Here is a 24,350-nt window from a genome sequence, read left to right as displayed (position 1 = left end):
ACAAAAACTAATGTGTACTAAGCTAGTACATAGTCAATACATATTAGATCACTTTAAAGACTGACAGATGCAAATGCTGTAAATAAAGGTAATCAAGGGGTCTGCTGGTGAACAAAGTCAGAAGCTGCCACTGCTCAATGACTTGTGTCCCATCTGGTAGGATTTCAAAATGTTCCAGATCTGAAAACAGAAATATTGGTATATGTCACATCCTTGAACTTACTGCAAACTATTAACAAGTGCTCACAAATTAAGCTAAAAAAATACTCCCTATATGTATAATAAACAAACAGTGGAACAGTGTAAACTACACCCCATTGAGGTAGTTATTAACAGTTAGGCCAAGGTCCAGTCAAACAATAGCCAGTCACTGATGCCATATTCTTTAATTATCCAATCTGTATCCAACTAAAACCTGCTGATTTAAAGGCTACTTTCCATGTGTGACTTATCAAAAGAGTTCATGATAATTATTGCACAGATGTGCCCCGGACTGCTCACAATAAAAGGCCACTCTAAATGTCTGAAATGCATTCATGTTTGTTCAGTATGCTAACCATGTCTGGAATAGACAGCTAGGCCTATTGAATCCAGTAGGTTGCTCCATTTAAATGTATGAAAAATGTCAAAGTACCACGGAATCAATACTGAAGTGATGCTTCTGAGTCGACTGCACAGACGAGAAGTGAAGTCCAGAGCCCTTTCCAGCACCCAGCCTGTCTGGATCACCTACAGGGAAACTTTGCATAGACAAGAAGTGTTGTTTAAAATTTGTGTTTAACAAATAAACGGCATCAATAAGAGTTTCAGACGTCAGTTATAACTAACAACTGTTATGGTGACTAGCTAACGTTATCGCTCGTTATCAGCTCCATGTTCAACGTATAGTCAATGGTTCATAGTGGTTCACAATTTTACCTCCACTAGCTAGCAATGCTTCGGCTGAAGTAATCATCTGAACGAACGCTTTTCTATCTTAAATGTGACAACCCAAAGACTATATAAATTGACAACGGACTAAGCATTCACACAGAGAATATTTACAAAAGGTTTTTTGACGAGAACACATGCTTTGTTACCCCAGTATGTTTGTGAACTAACGTGCTTAACGTTACAGCTGTTTGATCATTGACTCAAACACCTGGCTAGTATGGCAAACGTTAAGCTAACTCACAACGGGAGCACAATCGGTTTATTCAAGTTAACTAAATTTATGTGTGTGCTTCGGCCATTCGGTCATCATTTTCGACATAAACTTATTTGAAATGATTTGACGCTAACGTAGCCTATAGCTTCTACAGTGCCCACTAACATGGATGCTATAATGCTAACATCTACGTGGAATGTCACTTACCTGAAAAACTGGAGCGAAGTCATCTTAAAGTGTCGGTTAGTAGGCTTCAGTTAATAGCAACCCATTTTATGTCAGATATTTGAATAAACAACATCAGAAAGGATGTGGTGTGTAGGATCACAGCCAAGACATTTAATATCTAAATGCGATCTAAACTAACGAGTTAGAAAAAAATTCACCCCCCTCACAGTTGTCAGGCACTCGGGAACTAGCAACAAATACAATAAAAGTCCATGGGACCAACCTGTAAAAGCATGAATTTATGCTGTGAAAACGGACATTTTAACATGGGGGTCTATGGACATTTGCTCCCTTTTGGGACCTGCCCCTAGCGGATTTTCGATGTATTGCAATTTTTTGCATTTCCGGGTAGGCTTCATTGTTCAAATTAGAATGTTGCCGCTTGAACAATACCCACCCTCTGGAAAACATCACACCTGTACCCTAAGAAAGCACGCCCCTCAGAGCCTAACCACTTCCGTCCAGTCCCCTCACCCCAATAGTCATGAAATGCATGGAGAAAATCATACTGAAACTCATCTTACCTACTGTCAGCACACAACTGGACCCATACCAATTTGCATACCGGTCGAAAAGGGGGACAGAGGACGCAGTGGCATGCCTTCTCCACTCCCTCCTTCACCACCTCCAGACTCGCCATAACTTCGCCTCAGTTCTGTTTGTTGACTTCAGCTCCACATTCAATACAATCCAGCGCCATCAACTCATCAAGAAACTACAGCACCTGAATGTCACGCCTCTCATCCACTGGACAAACAACTTTCTCAGCAACAGGCCACAGACAGTGAAAATAGGGACAACAACATCATCAACCATCATCACCAACACTGGAACCCCCCAAGGTTGCGTACTCAGTCCCTTCCTGTACACACTTTACACAAATGACTGCCAGAGTTCACTACCCAACACCACTTACTACAAATATGCAGATGACACAGCCATAGTAGGACTACTTACAGACAACAGTTCCATCACAGCTTACCACCAGTCCATCACAGATTTTGCACTGTGGTGCTCTGATAACTACCTCCAACTCAACATTGACAAGGCAAAAGAACTGGTCATTCATGCATCAAAGTCACCCCCTGGACTCACTCATCACCATCCATGGCCAACCAGTTGAACAGGTCAGCACTTTCAAATATCTTGGTCTCACCAGCGACAATAAACTTAACTTCAATGAACATGCCACCATCACACAGAAATGTGCACAACAAAGACTGTATGCCATACACAAACTAAGATCACTGTATGTTGCCCCCCATCTTCTTATGCTACTCCACAAAAGCATCATCCAACCCCTTCTACTCTATTGATCCTCCTGTTTCTTCACCATACTAAATGTCACCAGCAAGAACAAACTCATTAAAATCTCATACCTAGCATCCAAGATAATACAGCTTCCCACCCCCAGCCTTACTGATGCAAAGGACACAGCCACCACATGCCTTGCCCGCTTAGCAAGCAGCCCTGACCATCCCCTGAACCGGTTCTTCACCCTACTCCTATCTGGCCGCAGATACAGAGCCCTGGACTGGAAAAAGCGCACTTTAAGAAAAGTTTTGTACCCTCAGCTATCACTGCACTTAACAAACTCCTGTGACGATCATCCATCCCCCCTATTCTTTGTGTTTATGTTTGTCTGCACTGTCCACCTTTTGGCTTGCATTGTGTTGAGGAGGGAGGAAAACTAGGCGGGGGGGGTTATGTTATATGTGATATACGTGAGGCTGTGTATATCCTGCATGGAATGTAAATAATGTGTGTGAAAAAGAATATCCTTATAGGACAATAAAGACTCTTTACTACTGTCTGTGCAATTGCTTATGCAACTTTCAAAGTTACAAATCATTTCTACAGTAACAAGACATGATACACACATAAAACATTTATGAGACTGAAATGTTTCCACACACAATCTGCCTCTGACGTCACATGCACCCTCTATCATCAAAATGGTACTTTTTCAAGTATAATCTTTTTATTTATGAACAATAAGAAATTACATTCTGAATAATGTTAACACGTGCACATATATAGTGATTGACTGGACTCTGTTTTAATATAACATTTTTAATTTTAAGTTGAATGAAGCTAAATTCTCGCCTTTTATTTTGTAAATATTGGCCTCTTGCCCGTTGCTACAAGAGGACTGAGGTTTTCAATATTTTATTGTTGAGTCTGTGTCTTTCCCATTAGAAATTTCTTTGTATTTTTCTCTGGCCTGAGTAAGATTATGAAGAACTTTGGGACAAATATGCAAAGAAGAAGGCCAAAACTGGATGCCAGAATTGCAAAGATCTCCACGGCAATGGCATACTTCCCTGGTGAGCTCACATAGGCAGGAACAAAAGCAATCCACACGGCGCAAAAAATGAGCATGCTGAAGGTTATGAACTTGGCCTCATTGAAATTATCTGGAAGCTTCCTAGCAAAAAATGCCAACAAAAAACAAATGGCTGCCAGCAGACCAATGTAGCCAAGTAATGTTGCAAACCCTGCCACTGATCCTACTGTACATTCTAGTATGATTTTAAGCCCAATGTTACGGTGAGGCTGAGGAGGTTTCAAAGATAGCCATGCAGCACATATAACCACTTGCACACAGGTAAAGAGAAAAACACTGCCTCTTTGTTGACCTGGTCCAAACCATTTCATCACAGAATCAGACCCAGGTCTTGCTGACCGAAAGACAGCCAGGACCACTATAGTCTTTACCAAGATGCAGGAGATGCACAAGACAAAACTGATCCCAAAAGCTGCTTGTTGAATGCGACATGACCAGTCTGTTGGCTGACCCATGAACAACAAAGAACACAGGAAGCACAGCTTGAGTGACATCAGGAGCATGAAGCTGAGCTCAGAGTTGTTGGCCTTCACAATGGGTGTGTGTCTGTTGTACAGAAACACAACAGCTACAGCTGCTGTCATCACAGCACCTGACACAGCAACAGTTGTGAGAGTGATGCCCATGGCGTCAGTGAAAGAGAGAAACTCCACAGTGAGAGGAACACACGTGTTCTTCTGATCGTTGGACCAGAACTCCAGAGGGCATCGATCACAAGTCAGAGAATCTTAAGGATGCAAACAAGACAATGCGTTACTTTTTCATGGTAATATATTGACAATTCCAAATAATCATGCCAGTCATCACACTACAAATGATTTATATCTGTTTGGCAAAAAAGCTCTGTCATCCTTGAACTGCTTATATCACTGCACAAATCTAATTATTCATCTTACTTTCAATCCAACAAATCCAATAAACAAGCAGGTGGAAGTGTTTCAGTGTTTCTATTGACAACATTATAGGCATATTACTCTACGGTGTGTCAACACTCAACAGGTACAAAAGTCCTCACCAGTTGTGTTGCTGATCTCTCCGTCTGCACAGGGAAGGCAGTCAAAGCAGCAGATTGGCTCTCCCTTCCGTCTCGCTTTTCGAGTTCCTGAAGGACAGGACTCGCTGCATACAGATACTGGCACCTTGTCAAAACAGTAGAGTATGAAATGACTGAAATGTAGTTATATAAATGAGTTTATTATGCATAACAGTATAAAGTAAGGCATAGCTTAAAATGTTATTACTTGGGATCCAGTTGCCCACCAGATGGCTGACTCTTCCAGATGCAGCTTGGATCCCTCCACACGTCCAACTGTGATGTACTTCAGCACTCCGTTGGGGGCCTCCTGCCAGTTCACAAGGTCATAGACAGCTGGGATGTCCCCACCATGGAAGACAAAATTCTCCCCGAGCTGAGTGGTGAAATTCACTTGACTGAGGTGTTGCAAAACCTTAAAAAAGCACATGCTGACTGTAAAGGCCTGTCCACACCTCCAACAATAACTGTAAAAAATACTGTTTTACATATAGCTCTAGCTTTGATAACTACAAGAATAATATCATAGGGTGTCACTTTCAGAGAGAATCAATATTCACCTCAGCCGCACTGATATTGTAGTCGTTGGAGCACTGCTGGCTAGTGTTCATCTCTGTGTGTATTGGACTGCACGACAGTAGAGAGTGGAAGGCATGTGCAGCAGCATACACAGCCAGATATACATTATAAGTCACCCGAAGATAAGTTGTATCTGTGAAGGTGCTTTGCACCCCTTCCAGACTCTCTGTCCCACTACAGGGTGGTAAGGAGTCAGGACCAGACTCACTGTCAGGGTCACAACCAAACTCCTCCCTCCAAAGGTCTCTCAGAAGGGCGTCTCCAGGGTGTTGGGAGGGATGAAGCTTACGCAAGTGTGCCTCTAGTCCTGGGATGGGTGCACTCCTAATGGCCACTCCCAGGACTCCATTCCCAATAGTTCTCAGGGCAGGGTTATTGAGTAGGTATGAGCTGGTGCTCCAGGCCTCACTGGCCAGGAACTGTCTACCGGTCACGTTCCTGCGGGCAAGCTCCAGCAGCAGCGCCTCCACATCTGTGTACCAGGCAAACACCAGCACCACCCGTGCTGAAGACATCTGCACAGTAGTTGCTGCCCGATCCACGTCCTGGGCCAAGGTCTCGCGGTTTAACGTCTCAAAAAAAGCCAGGCATGTCCCAGTGCCCTGTGCCCTCTCTCGGAAGGCTTGCACTGCCAGTAGTCCATAGTCGTTATTCACAACCACAGCTCCCACCCAAGTCCACCCATAATGCTCAGCAAGGTAGGCCATGGTGCGAGCCTGATAAACATCACTGGGAATTGTGCGGAAAACGTTGGGGAACTCTCGTCTATTACTCAGACAGGCACAGCTGGCTTGATAGCTGATCTGTAGAAACAGAGCTTCAGTTACACCTTGGTAAGGCTGTTCCAATAGTCTGTACCAGTCAACAGTCTTTATGCAAACATTTATGTGGAAATATTCTTGACATTCAGTTTAATAACCATATGTAACCCTTAGCTTGTCACAGCTCCACAGATGAACTTCCAGAACAGTTAGTTTGTAATTCTACCATGTAATTTGATCAATTACTGTTTATATTTCCACCAATTGTTATTCTACCATGATACAGCAATCTTCAATGTATAGAAACGTGATTGTGCTTCAACTGGAAACTCACCAGTGGCACCTGCAGAGGGCTGAGGATTCTGGACAGCATGATAGTTTGAGTAGAAGATGCATCCCCTATAATAACACGCACAGGTCCAGTAGATTTACATGAATGATTCCCTCCGCTGATCAAAGACATTGCTGCTCGTACTGACCAGGGGTAACGAGTACAGCTGTCTAAGATTTGATAGCCCAGCCGCACTCCTGGGAGGAGGTAGGGGTTCCTGTTTATCTCCTCAACAGCAAATACCAAAGCATGGGCCCAACGGTAAGGCTCTTTCTGGAAACTAACATGAATAAATTTAGTTTAAGATTATATTGTAATATAATTAATTCTTGGCAACATATTCCTGACTAATCCCAATATATTTCATATTACCCCTCATTTGCATATAGATGGAATGCGGGGTAGGATTTTAAGGGGGGGGGGGGGTCCACATAAGACCATAGTGCATATTATATAATACTGTAATAATATAGTTTACAAAAATAAACATTTCACAGAATGCATTTGCAGGAAGACTATTCACAGCAATGTCCACCTTTCAACATGTTCATAAATATGTGTCAAACATGATTTGTCAATATTCCGAGTTTAGTAACAATTACTAACAAATACCACAAATGACTACCAATCAATAAATACCAATACATACAAACAGATTTAAAGCATATCTTCTACATATCCAAGTTTACAAAGGATATGTAGAAGAGGAAAAAAGCATCCATATTCCATATTCATTATAGCACCTCACAGACAACACATTTATCCAGTATATATTCACAGAAAATAACAGTTGTAGGTCCTGAACATACTCATTTTGTTGGTTATAAAATTGATATTGTCCTAAATTACATCATTGGGGCATGATGCACAGACCCCACATTATTCTACAATTATCATTTCAAAGAGTTAGGGATTTAGTGACAGGTTAGGGTGATACTCAAGACAGCATCACTTTTCATCTGATGTCTGTGGAGCAAAAATCATGTTGATGCATACATTTTATGAAAAAGGATGAAACATGAAACTTAATCATCACATACTTTGACATAGTAGTAGGTGAAACAAGATAAATAATTAGTTCAAAATCATAAAAACAATAATGGTCCCAATTTTTCATAGTACTTTTCAAGTATTACAAGAACTGAGTTAATTCTTTACATTCAGTGTACCATGACATTAATTTACGCATATTGCAGAGTGGTCAGATTATACATAAAAACATAACAGTTATGTACATTACATAAAAATAGAAAACAAAACACAGTAGTTTGTATATGATAAATCAAGATGAGCAGAGGACATTATGAAAATCTTTACAGGAAACCCTGTATTTGGTCAAATGTAGTTGTATCAGTCTTTGCACTTTTCACCTTACAGACTTACCTAAAACAGGGCTCTTGACCAGGGTGCCTGGTAAAGCTTAGGTCTGGAGTAGGTGGCTGGTTATGCACCACAAAGAGCCCTCCAATGACCACGTCTCCATCCTGAGAGAGGCCACGGTCGTCAATTCCTTCCGGTTGATTCCAACGCAAACAGCTCTGCTCCTTCTCTGCCACCTCAGCCATCACTGGCTCTGGCCACTGCCACCACAGAAGCAGCAGTGTGGCAGACACCTGCAGCAAAAGGGCTGAAGAAGAGCTGGGCATGGGTGAAGCTCTCCTGACCTGACTCACTGCCAGCCTCCCCTTCAGTGTGTGAGAGCACTGGAAGCATGGGTATTTGTTCAGACCACACAGTCCTGAGAGGACATGAGAAAAACAAGGATTGCAGAGCAAAGAGTTCTTTCCAGTCAATCTTCCCATGTGGCCAACAGTTTGTGATAATTGTCCAACATTTAGCGATGAGTGTACGGTTCACTGCTGCTCCCACTGGGGTGATAATCTAAAGAGGGTGAATGATTATGGTTGTTGTTCATGAGGTTGTATGGCTGTGGTATGTCCCAGTAAGGCCACTGAAACATTTGACAATTATCACGACAAACATACATAGCAAGAGAATCCATCAATTCAGGTGGATCGTCATTCAGCAGGCGCTACAAAGTTTGGGCTCTATAAAAGTAACCATACCAGGGGAATTCCTGGATTCGATCTCAATGTCATTTTGCAATGTGAGAATGACATTCTCTACATCAGAGCTAGTGGCACTACTTTGGAGGCAATGCAATAATGCAATATCAATATTTAACCAAAAAGAAAACACAAATAGCCGACAACAAGCTTGATGGATGCCAAATCAGTAAAGTGCTTCTCAAATTCTAAGATGCTCTGAACCTTGCTCCACATAACATGCACTGTCAAGCTGCAAAAAACAAAGTCATAAGGCCCTGTGTCAAAAGTGGGAGCGACTTCCGCTTTGTTGTTGAAGTAAACCTTCATTGATACATGTGAAGAATCATATTAAAACTGTCTCCTTGATTCCAAATGGAGACACCTTTGACCAAGTAGATTCCAGTGTAGTTAAGAGCAAGTAAAAACTTGAGGCTGGCTTGCGAAAGAATAGTTCTTTATTCTGGATGTAACAACAGAGTTATGGTAGCCCTGTTGTAAGCACAGCACAGTGTTGCAAAGTGAAGCCAAGGTAATGATGAAGCAAAGATCTAGTGAACTCCTGGCTAATTATAATGCCAGAATATACAGTACATTCACGTCTGGGGTCAAATTGGAGGGGGGAAAGGGTAGTGATATTGCCTTATTCAATTAAGATGTCTCTTGTGGGGGAACGATTAGTTAGGTACACCATTTGCTGTTGTAAGGTGACAACATTCTGTTTGCTTACAATAAACGTCCTGTTCCCGCCATTTCTGTGGTATTAAACAAAGAACCAAAAGAATGACATACAGTACAGAAAACCACTAAAATCTAACACATCATTCGTTCAATATACAACGATCCAACCTTGTTAATGATGTGGGAACACAATCTCCACAAGCTTAAAAAGGGTGAACTAACAGTACCTTTACCCTCCACTGTAAATGGATGGGAGGATGGTGTGAAGAAGTATCATTTTTATCTCTATCATTTTTTACTCGTATCATTTTTAGATATTTTGTCAATTCAGTACACTGTAACAAGATTCTGTGATTTTCACAGCATCACTGCTGTTTTTGGGGAAAATGTGTACTGTATTTGTGAATACAGTATGTTGCTGTGGTTTCGCTATGAATTATGGTCAAAAATGGTCAAACTACAGTAATAAAAATATGGTGCGAATCATAACACAGTAATAAATCTGACTCCTCCCTCAAAAAAACATGGCGGAAAATCAGTTGGGGTTTTCTGTTTTCTTTTTACACATAAATACAAAGTTAAAGGAATACGCCACCCCTAGGTGAAATTGGGTCACTCCCCGCAGTCCCTAGAGTTGGATCAGTGAGCGTTTTATAGCCGACCCAGCCATTGTCCTTATCTAGAAACGGCCCGGTTAGCTTTATCTTAGCGTAGTCGCTGTAATCCGGCGATTTCAGTTAGCATGTCATTGCAAAAGTGAATCAAATAACTCAAGATTTTGTATAATTATTTCTCGTAACCTGTACATTCACATCGAGTACAAATATCAATGCAAATTAACACGAAGGGATTTACTAGACCAATTTAAATTTGGAACTATTTTCGGGCATAGCACCGGCAAAGCACCGCTTTGTTTAAAGGATAATTCCGGTGTGATTTTGACCTAAAGTGTGTTGAAACATGATACCGAGTGTGAATGTATATCTCATAGCTCACCTCGGCTTGTCCCCTGCACTCAGAAATCTGGCGCTAGTTAGCCAATGCTACCAACAGTGTTTCGTTGTGGTGCCTCGGGCATCGGCCTAGCCATGCAAATAAATCACTGTTTTACACCATTTACGAGCCTCAAAGTAGCTCCATACTTCATTGGTAGACTTCCGAGGGCCTTGACATTTAAAACGAGACATAGAGAACTTTGAAAAAGCACTGGTAGTTTATTTACAAGACAATTTATACAGACAGTACCTTAAGGAATTTTACCGTTGGACGCCATCTTGAATTTAGTCACGATAAGTCAAGCGACGAGTACGAACGAACAAGTATGATAAGGGATCAGATTCCAAAAATAATTCTGTGAAAATGCATGGATTCCAGTTGCTGCTACTGGTTCACATTTCATGTTTGTTTGTAATGGATGCAGCCGCGAGATACGCGTTTGACGGCAATGAGTTGTTAACAGACATGAACCAAGACATAGCCTATAGCCCAGCAGCAATCTAGGGACTGTTCGTTATTTATTGAAGGAGAAGGTCTAAGGAGGAATTTTGAGTGCTTCAGTCAAAAGTTGCATGACCCTCCCTTGCCTGCTAGAAATTGTTCAATGACCCTCCGACAGAATTGTCAAAAAAGACATGACCCTCCCCTGCCAATTGTCGCTGTCTTCCGCCCGCTCTGCTGCGCCACGAAGACACATAAGGGATAATGTATAGAACGCCGGTCATTATTGGGAAAATAAGTCCCGACCGGGCGAACCGGGCCCCGACGCGCAGACTTATTTTCCCAATAATGATCGGCGTTCTATACATTATCCCGCTTATTACACGGTTACTTGCCAAACCGAAACAATAAACTCCCCACGATATACCTTTAGCCTACATAGTCTAAGCTATAGCCTATTTGTTACCGCTTCATCATGGCTTTTGCAGAGAAACAAATAGTTCGCAACAGCACACGCTGAACTTGAATCAAACATTCTTTAGAACACAGCTGATCAACCGTCCGCTTTCACTTTTGAATGAAGTTCCAGTCTTTGCGTAGTGATATGAAAGACGTGAAATAGAAGCACAAAACCCATTTTCCTTGACAGCGGTCTGTTTTACTTAGCAATGGTCTGTTATTGAGAATTAGCAGACCACCGAACGTTGGGAAGGCCCATTCAAGTGAATGGAGCATTCTTCAGCATTATGAAGAACCGTGTAATAAACTTTGATAACGTTCTTAAATCAATCTTTCCTGGGAGCTTGCATGCTACCAGTCCTTCCTTTTCAAATATGTGGCACCTGTTTGCACAATTTCACAAATAATCATATGTGGTTAATAATATGACAAATAATCCCTGTGCACGGAGACCGAAACAATGCATGCCAACTTTTTCTCTGTTTATCACGTATTTTAACTTTCCCCCGCTGTCTTGCCGTTTTAATGTTTTCCCATAGAATATCCCATATTTTAATACTCTCATAACATTAGCCCTGCCATCGGGCCTGTCTCTGTGTTGCCCTGTTGCTACCCCCTTGCCCTTCCAACGAAACAGATGTCTTCAAATCATCGTTTTCCTTGCTTGAAGGCGAACTTAGAGTGATGTTAACCTATTTAAGTTTAACGGCGTGATCGTCGTGAGAGCACGATTCATTGGCGCTTGCATGTGCGGCCGTATGTCTACAAGCGCACCTGCCTACCATCAGGCTACTCAGCTACTAGAGAAAGAATTTCCCCTGTTTGTATGTTCACTCCAAGTTGGCTTACCAACTCTGCACTGTAGACCCTAAACTGGCTATTTATATTTTTCTGTGAAATAAGCAAATGTATTTGTTCAACTTTATGAAGCAGAATTATGCACTAGGCTACTTGGAACGTAACACATTTGACAAAGGACAGATGTATGTTGCTAGTGACAAAATATTAACTTTCAGTGTTTTACAATGTCTTTGTCATGGGGAAGTGTTTTTCCCCATGCATGTATTCTAGGCTACTGTCAGTGACTGCCGCGAGAGAAGCGGGTTCTGTGTTGTGTTACGTTACGTTGTGTTACGTTACGTTACAAAGCCGAAATTACTCCTTTTGAAACAATGAGTGCCGCGCGTTTGTATGTTTATATTGCTTGACAGGGGGGGATCCCAAGCAGCTTTCAGCCATAAGGCTACTTTGAGAACATTTCCTGATTCACCCAATACTAATATTGAAAATGTTGAAAACTATTTCGGCATAGCCTATAAGTAGTTTAATTAAATGCAATGTTAGTTGTAAACAAACGGGCTACTTGGTGAGGCTTGGCCTCACAGATGCGCTCGTGCCTTAGATGGCAAGAAAAATCTTCACGATATAGGCCTATTAACTGACCACCCGATTCACGTTGGCTGGGGGGCAGGGGGGGCCATCAGACATTTGTGCCCAGTTAATCCGGCCCTGCCCCCAACAAATCACACCTTCCCACCAGCTGTGACAGCTTAAAAGAAGTCGAGAGGACTCCTAACTCACAGACCTATTCACAAACCGGTTTTGTGGCATTTCGCCTGTTTTGAAACTAGTTTACATTCGGAAAATCCCGTCATTGTAACCAAAATATGTCTGAGTTTATTTGCAAAGCTTATGTTAGCGAACTAGTATGATGCTACTACCCACAGGTTGCTTGAAGCAGCCGGCTCAACACAAAGGGCGAGTTGACCAATCACAGTTTTGTGCATAAAGTTAAAGCAAAAACATAGCCTACATTTTAAAAATAGTTTTCTTTGTGCATGTTGATTAACTAATGACTACTATTGTCTGCTTCACATTTTCATAGTCTAATTCTGCATAGAGTTAATTTAATGATGGTAATGATTTAATGATGAAATATTGCGTGTTGATGAGTGTTGATGAAATGGTGGCACAGGCCTATGGTTGTACTGACTCCTTCACATTTTCATGGCCTAGCCTAATTATATAGATATTGTAGTACTTTTTTATATCAGTCTTTGAAAACTAAAAAAAAAAGTCAATGTTAAAAATTAATTTTCGAGAATGAGGATTAAATACTGGACATAGATTAAATAGCCTATTGCTGTTTTTTCCTTTGTCTCCCTCACATTTTCATCTGTTCTTACGAGTAGTAAACAAAACCATACAGTGGTGGAGGAAGTACTGAAACTCAGTACTTAAGTAAAAGTACAAATACACAGAGAAATATTTACTTTAGTAAAAGTAAAAGTACCACAATGACAACCCTACTTAAGTAAAAGTAAAAAGTACCTGTTTTTAAATGTACTTTAAGTATTAAAAGTAAAAGTATTTGCATAATGATTTATTCTCTTAATATCTATATTCTAAAAGGAAAAATCAGTATGGGCTGTGGCATTTTAATTAAGCTAGTTTTAGGTTATACTCGACTAGATAGTTTTAAGTTAATGCAATTGTGCTTACCATCTGTGGCCCAGTTTACATTCTGACCTACAATTCTAGAGACTGTAATTCTGGTTATCTACTAGGGTGATCTGCTGAGTAATATCATTCAGCAAAACACGATAGCCTGAAGTTTAACGGGGTAGACAAGGGAAACGTCGGGTGGATCGTAATGCCAATTATGCTGATTGAACAGAAAAGTTGCTGAGAAAGGTGTCTTTATGATTAAGTTCAGTTTCACTTGCGCAGACGCATAGACATTGAATGAGCGCTCACGTTACTACCCCCCAATTGTAGGCTATGCATCTTTATTTAATCACACACAATTAAGGAATATTTCCTAATCTGGAAAATGTTACGTTTTTTCCGGCCACCGGTTTATTAATAGTCTACCATTCATTTGTGCCGCAAATGATCAGACGTGTGACAGAAGCATGGGCATAGCCTGTAACTTCGCTGATCCGCGGATAGCAATCTCATCGGAGAGGAGGCCCTAACGCTGCAGATAACAGACAGAGAAAGGCACAGAACACAGTTGCATGTACAGTGTAGCCATGGGTCTGGTGAATATAGCCTACCGAATGCAGATGGCTACAAGCTCACGCTTTGCCTGGTCTAGACTAGAAGCTTATGTGTCTAAGAATGCACGTAGTGCTCCAGAATCTTTGGTAGCAACCCCCCGGTAAAACAAACGTGTTTGTCAGAGAGAAAAAAAAACTGATCATAAAATGTATCGTAAAAAGGAACGATGGTGTTGTAGAAATGTAGCGGAGTAAAAGTACAGATAATTGCTGTAAAATGTAACGAAGTAAAAGTCAAAAGTATGCACTATAAATTTTACTTAAGTAAAGTACAAATACGTGGAAAATTTACTTAAGTACAGTAACGAAGTATTTGTACTTCGTTACATTCCACCACTGAAACCATATGATTTACTTAATGTTATACAAGAACAGAATAGAATTGGACAGAATTAAGTTCAGACTTGAGTTCGGTATTTTGGGTCCGGCCCTCCTCAGCAGTCCCAGTTTGTCATGTGGCCCCTTGGGGAAATTAGTTGCCCACCCCTGATCTACAATGTCAGTACTGTTGAACTGTAATAGGAGAGGCAGTTCCCTCATGTTGATCATACATGACATGATACATGTATGTGCCATGTCTTACAGTGATGCTGGACACCATTTTCCTTTCTTATGGCTCTGAAGCGACTCTAAAGCATTAATGTAATCAACGTTAATGACGCTGCATGCGCGTGTGTGTGAGCATGTGTGCATGTACAGTATGTGTCGAAGGTAATGGTGAAGTGAAATAAACATTTGCCGATATCATTGGATAGGGGATAGGCCTACTTGTTTATTTTTTACGTAGCCTACAATGGCCAGTTCAGACAAAGCCGAAATTACTCATTTTAAAACATTTGTATGGTTATATATTGCTTGACTTAAATCCCAGAGAGTAGGCTACCGCACCCCACAGTGATGGGCCTAGCTAGCGGTCTTACGCGTTCAGTGTGGGGTATAAACAAGCTGAGAATTTAGCGGTGTCCCGTCTGCCTGTCACAGACGTGGGGAGCTGAAGCTTGGGATACAGTTACTACAGTAACCGTATTTTATTTTACTTCTTATGGAATATTTTTTTTTTCACTTTTATAAAGGTGTAGTGGATGGGAGTTGAGGCGTCTGTGCCTTTAAGACACAGTGGCCGTATTGTCACACCTGACTGACGTCACTAGATGCGACACTCAGTGTACCAATTAAGGGCTCCGGTGTTTCTTTAAAAAGTATGGCGCTGGTACTGCCACTGCAGCGGCGGAGTTTTGTTGGATTGTTTACCGTGTGTCGGTGTTCAATGCGGGTTTCTTCGGCGAGCTGGAGCCTGTGGATGTTCGTCTCTTGACTGCAAAGGTATGTTTATTGTTGTTGCTTGTTTTGCTCCGGTTTAGTCAGATCACATGATTAGATGGTCTAAAGTTTGCCTCACCCTAGGGCGCAGTTGTTGGCGTTGTGCTTAATAGCATCATTGGCGGTGCTTTTGCTGTCCTTCCCCTTGAGAGCAACCGGAGTGTTGCAGGCCGGAGGCTAGGAGGTTTCTGCCTTTTCATACTGGTACGTAGCAGTCTTTTATATTGATTGTATCGCCCGTAGCCTGATCACATTTGACCCGCTGTAACTGCCCTCATTAGGCTGCTTAGGTTGACTGTACGCCCCTCCCCGTTGCGAGGAAGTCCCTGTGAATCCCCGGTTGCGGTATGTTGCTGTCTCAACTTTTAATGATTCTATTTTACTATTACATAGGTGCTTATATGTCTTCATTAACCTCTGTTGCACAGGTGGCCTGCGCACTGCAAGTAACTGAGGCTTCCTTCTCCCACTGACTGCTGTTTTGTTTACAGTGAGCTACAATACAACTACCTTTTTATCTGCGTCCTTCCCGCGTGCCCAGATCCTCAGCGTGGTAAAGGGTCTGCATGCGTGATTGTGTGGTGCCATTGGTTGACTGGGTGTGTGTGTGTGCATGCGTAATTGTGGGGTGCATGTGTATGTGTATGTGGTCGTGTGTGCATGTGGTTATTTGGTTAGTTTTGTTTGGGTTTGTGTAGTTTCCTCATCTTGTGTGTGTCATATATTTAGCTTTGTTTTGTCTCTGTATTTTCTTTGTCCTTTTTGTGAAACCCCATTGGTGGCATGTTCCTCCCCATGTCGTGGCGCCTAACACCGTTTCGTCTGCCTGGGTAATTGTAGTGCTTTCTTTCTAAACGTGCCTTGCTGTGCCTGTTTGAGGGTGTATTGGCTTGCTGTGCTGAGTATATCTGTCTGTGTAAATCCCACTTTTGTTTTATAACCGCCTAATCAGACGGAAGGGGACATCTATTGGCCATAGAGGCCTGGGCCATATGCTGTACAACCGGTGTGGGTTTTGCTGTGTCTTACCCCTTTTCTTTTGTTTCAGGAGTGGAGGCTCGCGGCAGGGAGGCTGGGCCCCTGGTGGTGGGGAATCTGTGTGTCTCACCGTCAGTGCAGTGTAGTGTCACCTTGGTGTGCCGTGTTCACGTGTGGTCTCTTTGACCCCTCTTCCAGATCGCCTCCCTGCGGTAAGCTCTCCCTCCTAGTTTATGTGTTTTTCTATATCCAAAGAACCAGTAGGCCTTCTCTAACCAAACCAGTTCTGAGTGTGTGTGTGTGGCTGCCCCATTTCCATCTGAGTGCTTTGCACGCTTTTACTGTATTGTAACTTGCCTTTGAGAGGAAAAATAAAGAAAATATTTATTATTGTTCTAGAATCCGGTCTCTGCTTCATCCTTGCACGAACCTGTGTGCTTTATGTTCTGGTATCCTTAGTTTAGGCTATCCAGTTCATTTATCCATCTTTTCCTAAGGGTGACCTATGTCCCCTGGGTGGCGTAGTCGACACTTCAAATTCTAATTGGTCCCGCTACATTCTGGCGTAGTCGGCAGGATCAGCATAAAAGAACAGAGACGGGTATTCTATCTTTGCTTTCATGGTCATAGTGTTTTTGTATTTCATTGAATTGTTTCAGCCCTTTTGTATGCACAATTCTTGTGTGTGTGTATGAATGTGGTATGTGTGAGTTGTGAAGGTGGTTTTCAGAAACAAAACAGCAGCCAGTGTTGGGAACGGCCTACAGTGTACAGCTCTCCTTCAGAACCTCTAGTCTGCCATTCTCTGTGAGTTTTTTTTTTTTTTTACTTTTTATTTTGTAATTGTCCACGTCATTGGCTAGAATGACGTCTGAGGAGGCACAAGGGCTTAGGGATTTGATAGACCAGCTTAGGTCAGAGAATGAACGGCTTACAAGGGCAAACGTAGCAGGCCCCTCCGGTCCCGTTCCCCCCACTCCAGCCCCCTCAGTGGCACAGGCTACTGAGCGGTTGGTATTTATCCCAAGGGAAAAGAAGTGCCCCATATTTCGGGGAAGCCTAGGTATAGGTGTGAGTGAGTGGATGGAGGAAGCTACAGCCTGCATGCGTGCCCGCCATTTGTCCTCCATTGACAAAGCATATTTTCTCTTCGACCACTTGGAGGGGGAAGCTAGAGAAGAGATTCGGTATAGATCGAGGGCCGAGAGGGAGGATCCTGATATGATCTTTGGTATATTGCAGGAGTTGTACGGTTGCCCTCAATCTTATGTAGCCCTGCAGGAGGCCTTCTTCTCGAGGAAGCAACAGGAGGGGGAATCTTTGCTTGAATTTTCTATTGCTTTAATGGCTTTAATGGACAAAGTGCAAGGCCGTGCGCCCGAAGGTATTATTAATGCTAATGTTCTTCTTCGTGACCAATTTGTGGAGCATGTTCGAGAGGGTTCTCTTCGCCGAGCGTTGAAACAGTTTATTCGTAACCAGCCTCAGGCCGCGCTGATTGAAGTCCGCAAAGAGGCCATTAGATGGGAGCAGGAGGGTTCTGTTGAGACACCACGACCCCGTAGTTACTCTCTCCCCTCTGGGGGAGACCGATCCCTTGGTCTTTCGGGTACATCCTGTGCAATGACCACTAGTAATGTCAATGTTGACGAGGCGCCAAAATCTGAGTTGGCAGAGTTGAAGGAGATGCTAAAACAGCAACAGCTCCAGATAGACCAGCTTACCCGTAGTATGACTGCCCTACAGGATCCTCCCAGACGTCGGTTTCCCCGTGATGGACCCCTGATTTGTATGCGGTGTCATCAGCCCGGTCATTATGCTAGGGACTGTGATGGTGAGAGGGCTATGGGTTCCTCCCTATTGGTCTCAAGGAATGACTCAAGACTCTCAGACAACCGGCCCTCCCGATCAGTCCAGCAGTCGGGAAACTAATTCCCGCCGGGCTGAGGAGCCACAGTCCGGCTGGGGTTTTCCCAGGCTCTAGTACAACGCCAGGTTTAGCTGATGTGGTGGAGGGTTTAATGTCTACTTGTCCACACTTACCTGTCCTCATGGGCGGAATACAGGTCCCATGTCTGCTGGACACGGGATCCATGGTGTCTACTATAACCGAAAGTTTTTTTTCTAAGAACTTTGAACCATGGGGGCAGGAGCGATTGCAATCATGTCAGTGGTTGCAGCTGCGTGCGGCAAATGGTTTAGAGATCCCTTATTTGGGTTATTTGGAGCTCGATGTACAGCTTTGTGGTAAGGTGATGGGTAACTGTGGTGTTTTGGTTGTTAGGGATCCTCCAGGTGATGGGCGCTCCCGGGTTCCCGGGGTGCTCGGCATGAATGTTATCCGTAAATGCTACCAAGAATTGTTCGGGCAGCATGGGCTCACTTTGTTTGATCTGCCATCTGTGTCCACAGCTCCCCGTACTGTTTTTCAAGTGCTCCAACATTGCCATCAAGCAGTTAGCCAGTCCAACTTTGACGGTGATGGCATGGTGAAAGTGCGTGGCAAGAGACCTTGCCGAGTTCCAGGGGGCACAGTCAAAATGGTGGCAGCTACCTGCTCTGAGCAATATTCTGGTTTTAGTACTCTGTTTGAGCCTGTTGACTCTGGGTTACCAGGTGGGTTGTTGTTATCCCCTGCCCTTGTGCGGGTGACTCAAGGCACTGTGTATATCCCGGTGGTTAATGTGGGTACTTCAGATGTAGTACTGTACCCTCGCACACGATTGGGCCAAATGAACACAGCCACAGTTGTCAGCCTGCCTAAAGACGTGGTAGAGGTCCGGTCCATTACTGTCACTCCTATCAGTACACCTCCGGCCGTCTTGACTATTGAGGATGAGCTACGAGGTCTTGATCTTTCCCCCCTCACTGGCCCAGAGCAAGAGCAGGTTCGGTCTCTGTTGTTGAAGTATTCCTCTGTCTTTTCAGCATGCGAGGGTGATTTAGGTTGCACCACTTTGATCTCCCATGACATCCCTTTGTTGGATCAGGCCCCAGTTAAGCAGCGTTATAGGCGCATTCCCCCGTCTGACTATGAGGCTGTTAAGGCCCATATTAACCAGCTCCTTCAGACACAAGTCATAAGGGAAAGTAGCAGCCCATTCGCTTCACCCATTGTCCTGGCGAAGAAGAAAGATGGTAGTTTGAGAATGTGTGTTGACTATCGGCAACTCAATGCCAAGACGCGAAAGGACGCCTTCCCTCTACCCCGTATTGAGGAATCCTTAGATATGTTGTCAGGCGCCCGCTGGTTTTCAACCATGGATTTGGCCAGCGGGTACAATCAGGTGCCAGTCTCTGAGACAGACCGGGCCAAAACGGCCTTCTGTACCCCCTTTGGACTGTTCGAGTGGAATAGAATGCCTTTTGGCCTGTGCAACGCCCCCAGTACATTCCAGAGGCTGATGCAACGCATGTTCGGGGACCAGCAGTGTCAATCGGTCCTACTGTATTTGGACGATACTGTTATCTTTGCATCCACCGTAACACAGCATCTGCAAAGGCTAGAAATGGTCCTGACTCGGCTGCAGATGGAGGGCCTCAAGGCCAAACTCCAGAAGTGCACCTTTTTTAAGCAAGAGGTACGATATCTGGGGCATGTCATTTCACAGGATGGTGTGGCAACAGATCCCAGTAAGTTGGAAGCTGTGGCCAATTGGCAACGACCCGTCAGTGTCTCAGAGCTTCGCTCCTTTCTGGGCTTTGCTAGTTACTACCGGCGCTTTGTAGAGGGGTTTGCCAAGTTGGCTTCCCCTCTGCATCGGCTGGTAGCTGAGCTTGGTGGTAGCAGGTCCAGGAGGGCGTCTGGACTGAGTCTAGGGGAGTCTTGGTCTGATGAATGTGAGAGCAGTTTTGAAGGGCTCAAAAGTAGACTAGTATCGGCACCGGTCCTCGCTTATGCTGATTTCCATCGTCCGTTTATACTCGAGGTGGATGCTAGCTACAGTGGCTTGGGGGCAGTGTTGTCCCAGGAACACGATGGAAAAGTGCGGCCAGTCGCCTATGCGAGCAGATCCCTTAAGCCCACTGAGAGGAACATGAGCAATTATAGCTCGATGAAATTAGAGTTCTTGGCTCTCAAGTGGGCTATAACGGACAAGTTCCGGGAGTACTTGCTGGGAGCTAAATGTCTTGTGTACACAGACAACAACCCCCTCAGCCACCTTTCCTCGGCCAAACTGGGCGCTGTGGAGCATCGGTGGGCTGCACAGCTAGCGTCCTTTGATTTTGAATTAAAATACCGCTCTGGAAGATCTAATCGCAATGCCGATGCCTTGTCCAGGCAGTACCAACCAGAACCGGGGGAGGTGCAAGAGGTGGCCCCGGGAACTGCTATCCCTAAACTGTTGCAGCGGGCAGCTTCCCCAGAGGTGAGCATCCAGGCTTCACAGTTAGTCATCTCGGTTTTGCCCTCTCATGGCCCCAGCGATATGAGACTGTTACAGGCAGCTGACCCTACTATCCAGAAAGCTCTGTCCTTTTGGAAAGATCAACGGCAGCCCACTAGAAGCGAAAGGGAAAATCTTTCCCCTCAGGTTCTAATGCTATTACGGCAGTGGGATAGGTTAATCGAGGTTGAAGGGGTACTCTATCGTAGGGTGTTTCACCCCAATGGAGGGGAGGAGTGCCGTCAGGTGGTCTTACCTGCCTCACTGCGGTCTGATGTTCTGACTCAGCTCCATCAACAACATGGGCATCAGGGAGTTGGCCGCACACTAGAGCTGGTGCGACAGAGATGTTACTGGCCCGGATTGTCATCGGAGGTACAGAAATGGTGTGAAGAATGCCCTAGGTGTCAGGTGGCAAAGGCTTTGCGTCCACCTGCTTCCACTTTCATGAACCATCTCTTGGCTTCACGGCCCAACGAGATCATTTGTGTGGATTTCACCACTTTAGAGCCCACCACCACTGGTCTAGAGAGCGTCCTAGTAATTACGGATGTATTTAGCAAGTATTCAGTTGCTGTCCCTACACGTGACCAGCGAGCCCCCACGGTGGCCCAGGTTTTGATAACGGAATGGTTTTATAGGTTTGGGATACCTGGTCGTGTCCACTCTGACCAAGGGCGGTGTTTTGAGGCCCTCTTGATTCAACAGCTTTGTGACCTATATAACGTCCAAAGATCTCGCACTACCCCTTACCATCCTGCTGGCAATGGTCAATGTGAACGGTTTAACCGTACTTTGCACAACCTCTTGCGAACCTTGCCAGCATCCCGGAAGAGCGACTGGGCGGCTTGTTTACCCCACGTGGTGTTTTGTTATAATACTACGCCCCACCAGGCTACTGGGGAATCTCCCCATTTTCTGATGTTCGGACAAGACCCACAATTGCCAGTGGATTTCCTGTTGGGGAGAGTCCGTGAGCCAGTGGGAGGAAGGGTATGCGACTGGGTACAGGACCACCAGGCCCGACTCCAGATCGCTTTCGATGGGGCACGAGAGCGCCTGGCGGCTGCGGCAGCCTACCGCAAGAATAGGCATGACCAACAGGTCAGGGACCCACCCCTGAAGGAAGGGCAGTGTGTGTACTTGCGCAACTTGGGGGTTCGTGGGCGTAATAAAATACACGACCAATGGAGCCCAGTGGTGTACATGGTGGTGCGGGCTCCACCTGACGGAGGTGCGGTGTACACCATCGCTCCAGCTAATGATGGGACTAAACTAAAGCATGTCCACCGCAGCTTGCTGAAAGGAGTGGTTGGGCCACAGGTCCCTACCAATCCACCTGTTAACACTCCTGAGGGTGAGTTGCCTCCACTAGACCAGGAATTGTTTAGTGAGGAGGACCTCCTGTTTGGCCGGCAGGTGCTGGAACCAGCCCTTAGGAGTCAAACCCCTCCCACTTGTCATGCACCCCAAGTGGAAAACCTACTCGAGGCTGACAATCGGGCTCCTGTAGATCCATTCAGCCGGTTGTCCTCTGAACCATGTGACACCCAGCAATTGTTGCCCTCCACCAGCGCTGGCCATTCTTTACAGCGGCGTACGGCACGACTCAATGCGGGTCAACACTCCAACCCCCACCGACTACCACGAGGCGTGACGGACCAATAACAGGTTGTTTTCAATGTTATTGTGCTACAATTAGACTACCTTTTCTTTGTTTGAATCATCCTTGGGGACGGGTGGGCCTTATCGTCGGGCCGACGATAAAAGAATCGGGGGTTAGATTGTAGTGGATGGGAGTTGAGGCGTCTGTGCCTTTAAGACACAGTGGCCGTATTGTCACACCTGACTGACGTCACTAGATGCGACACTCAGTGTACCAATTAAGGGCTCCGGTGTTTCTTTAAAAAGTATGGCGCTGGTACTGCCACTGCAGCGGCGGAGTTTTGTTGGATTGTTTACCGTGTGTCGGTGTTCAATGCGGGTTTCTTCGGCGAGCTGGAGCCTGTGGATGTTCGTCTCTTGACTGCAAAGGTATGTTTATTGTTGTTGCTTGTTTTGCTCCGGTTTAGTCAGATCACATGATTAGATGGTCTAAAGTTTGCCTCACCCTAGGGCGCAGTTGTTGGCGTTGTGCTTAATAGCATCATTGGCGGTGCTTTTGCTGTCCTTCCCCTTGAGAGCAACCGGAGTGTTGCAGGCCGGAGGCTAGGAGGTTTCTGCCTTTTCATACTGGTACGTAGCAGTCTTTTATATTGATTGTATCGCCCGTAGCCTGATCACATTTGACCCGCTGTAACTGCCCTCATTAGGCTGCTTAGGTTGACTGTACGCCCCTCCCCGTTGCGAGGAAGTCCCTGTGAATCCCCGGTTGCGGTATGTTGCTGTCTCAACTTTTAATGATTCTATTTTACTATTACATAGGTGCTTATATGTCTTCATTAACCTCTGTTGCACAGGTGGCCTGCGCACTGCAAGTAACTGAGGCTTCCTTCTCCCACTGACTGCTGTTTTGTTTACAGTGAGCTACAATACAACTACCTTTTTATCTGCGTCCTTCCCGCGTGCCCAGATCCTCAGCGTGGTAAAGGGTCTGCATGCGTGATTGTGTGGTGCCATTGGTTGACTGGGTGTGTGTGTGTGCATGCGTAATTGTGGGGTGCATGTGTATGTGTATGTGGTCGTGTGTGCATGTGGTTATTTGGTTAGTTTTGTTTGGGTTTGTGTAGTTTCCTCATCTTGTGTGTGTCATATATTTAGCTTTGTTTTGTCTCTGTATTTTCTTTGTCCTTTTTGTGAAACCCCATTGGTGGCATGTTCCTCCCCATGTCGTGGCGCCTAACACCGTTTCGTCTGCCTGGGTAATTGTAGTGCTTTCTTTCTAAACGTGCCTTGCTGTGCCTGTTTGAGGGTGTATTGGCTTGCTGTGCTGAGTATATCTGTCTGTGTAAATCCCACTTTTGTTTTATAACCGCCTAATCAGACGGAAGGGGACATCTATTGGCCATAGAGGCCTGGGCCATATGCTGTACAACCGGTGTGGGTTTTGCTGTGTCTTACCCCTTTTCTTTTGTTTCAGGAGTGGAGGCTCGCGGCAGGGAGGCTGGGCCCCTGGTGGTGGGGAATCTGTGTGTCTCACCGTCAGTGCAGTGTAGTGTCACCTTGGTGTGCCGTGTTCACGTGTGGTCTCTTTGACCCCTCTTCCAGATCGCCTCCCTGCGGTAAGCTCTCCCTCCTAGTTTATGTGTTTTTCTATATCCAAAGAACCAGTAGGCCTTCTCTAACCAAACCAGTTCTGAGTGTGTGTGTGTGGCTGCCCCATTTCCATCTGAGTGCTTTGCACGCTTTTACTGTATTGTAACTTGCCTTTGAGAGGAAAAATAAAGAAAATATTTATTATTGTTCTAGAATCCGGTCTCTGCTTCATCCTTGCACGAACCTGTGTGCTTTATGTTCTGGTATCCTTAGTTTAGGCTATCCAGTTCATTTATCCATCTTTTCCTAAGGGTGACCTATGTCCCCTGGGTGGCGTAGTCGACACTTCAAATTCTAAT

The 24,350-nt window shown here is 44.6% G+C and overlaps 1 protein-coding gene and 2 long non-coding RNA genes across 4 annotated transcripts; 2 read left to right on the top strand and 1 right to left on the bottom strand.

Moving 5' to 3' along the window:
• Positions 1–3,483: 3,483 nt before the first annotated feature.
• On the bottom strand, positions 3,484–7,993 carry LOC121683851 (extracellular calcium-sensing receptor-like). The gene is made up of 6 exons (XM_042063694.1): positions 7,810–7,993; positions 6,430–6,706; positions 5,316–6,137; positions 4,964–5,170; positions 4,738–4,861; positions 3,484–4,449 (listed from the first exon to the last, which is right to left on the bottom strand). Exons 1-6 carry the CDS (start codon positions 7,989–7,991, stop codon positions 3,545–3,547), a joined length of 2,517 nt encoding a protein of 838 aa, XP_041919628.1. The 5' UTR covers positions 7,992–7,993; the 3' UTR covers positions 3,484–3,544.
• A 7,276-nt stretch (positions 7,994–15,269) lies between these two features.
• Positions 15,270–16,766, top strand: LOC121684061. The gene is made up of 3 exons (XR_006023016.1): positions 15,270–15,433; positions 15,515–15,634; positions 15,712–16,766. It is a non-coding gene; the product is annotated as an uncharacterized LOC121684061 (long non-coding RNA).
• Positions 16,767–22,656: 5,890 nt separating this feature from the next.
• On the top strand, positions 22,657–24,166 carry LOC121684637. Of its 2 annotated transcripts, XR_006023164.1 has the most exons (4): positions 22,657–22,830; positions 22,912–23,031; positions 23,109–23,172; positions 23,256–24,166. It is a non-coding gene; the product is annotated as an uncharacterized LOC121684637 (long non-coding RNA). The 2 variants fall into 2 exon arrangements; XR_006023163.1 differs by having other exon boundaries at positions 23,109–24,166.
• Positions 24,167–24,350: the final 184 nt, after the last annotated feature.

This window comes from Alosa sapidissima, chromosome 15, assembly GCF_018492685.1.
Source record: "Alosa sapidissima isolate fAloSap1 chromosome 15, fAloSap1.pri, whole genome shotgun sequence".
In the NCBI taxonomy this organism is placed as follows: domain Eukaryota; kingdom Metazoa; phylum Chordata; class Actinopteri; order Clupeiformes; family Clupeidae; genus Alosa; species Alosa sapidissima.
Note: the sequence above shows the minus strand (reverse complement) of the source record. Positions and strands in the feature narration are given on the sequence as shown.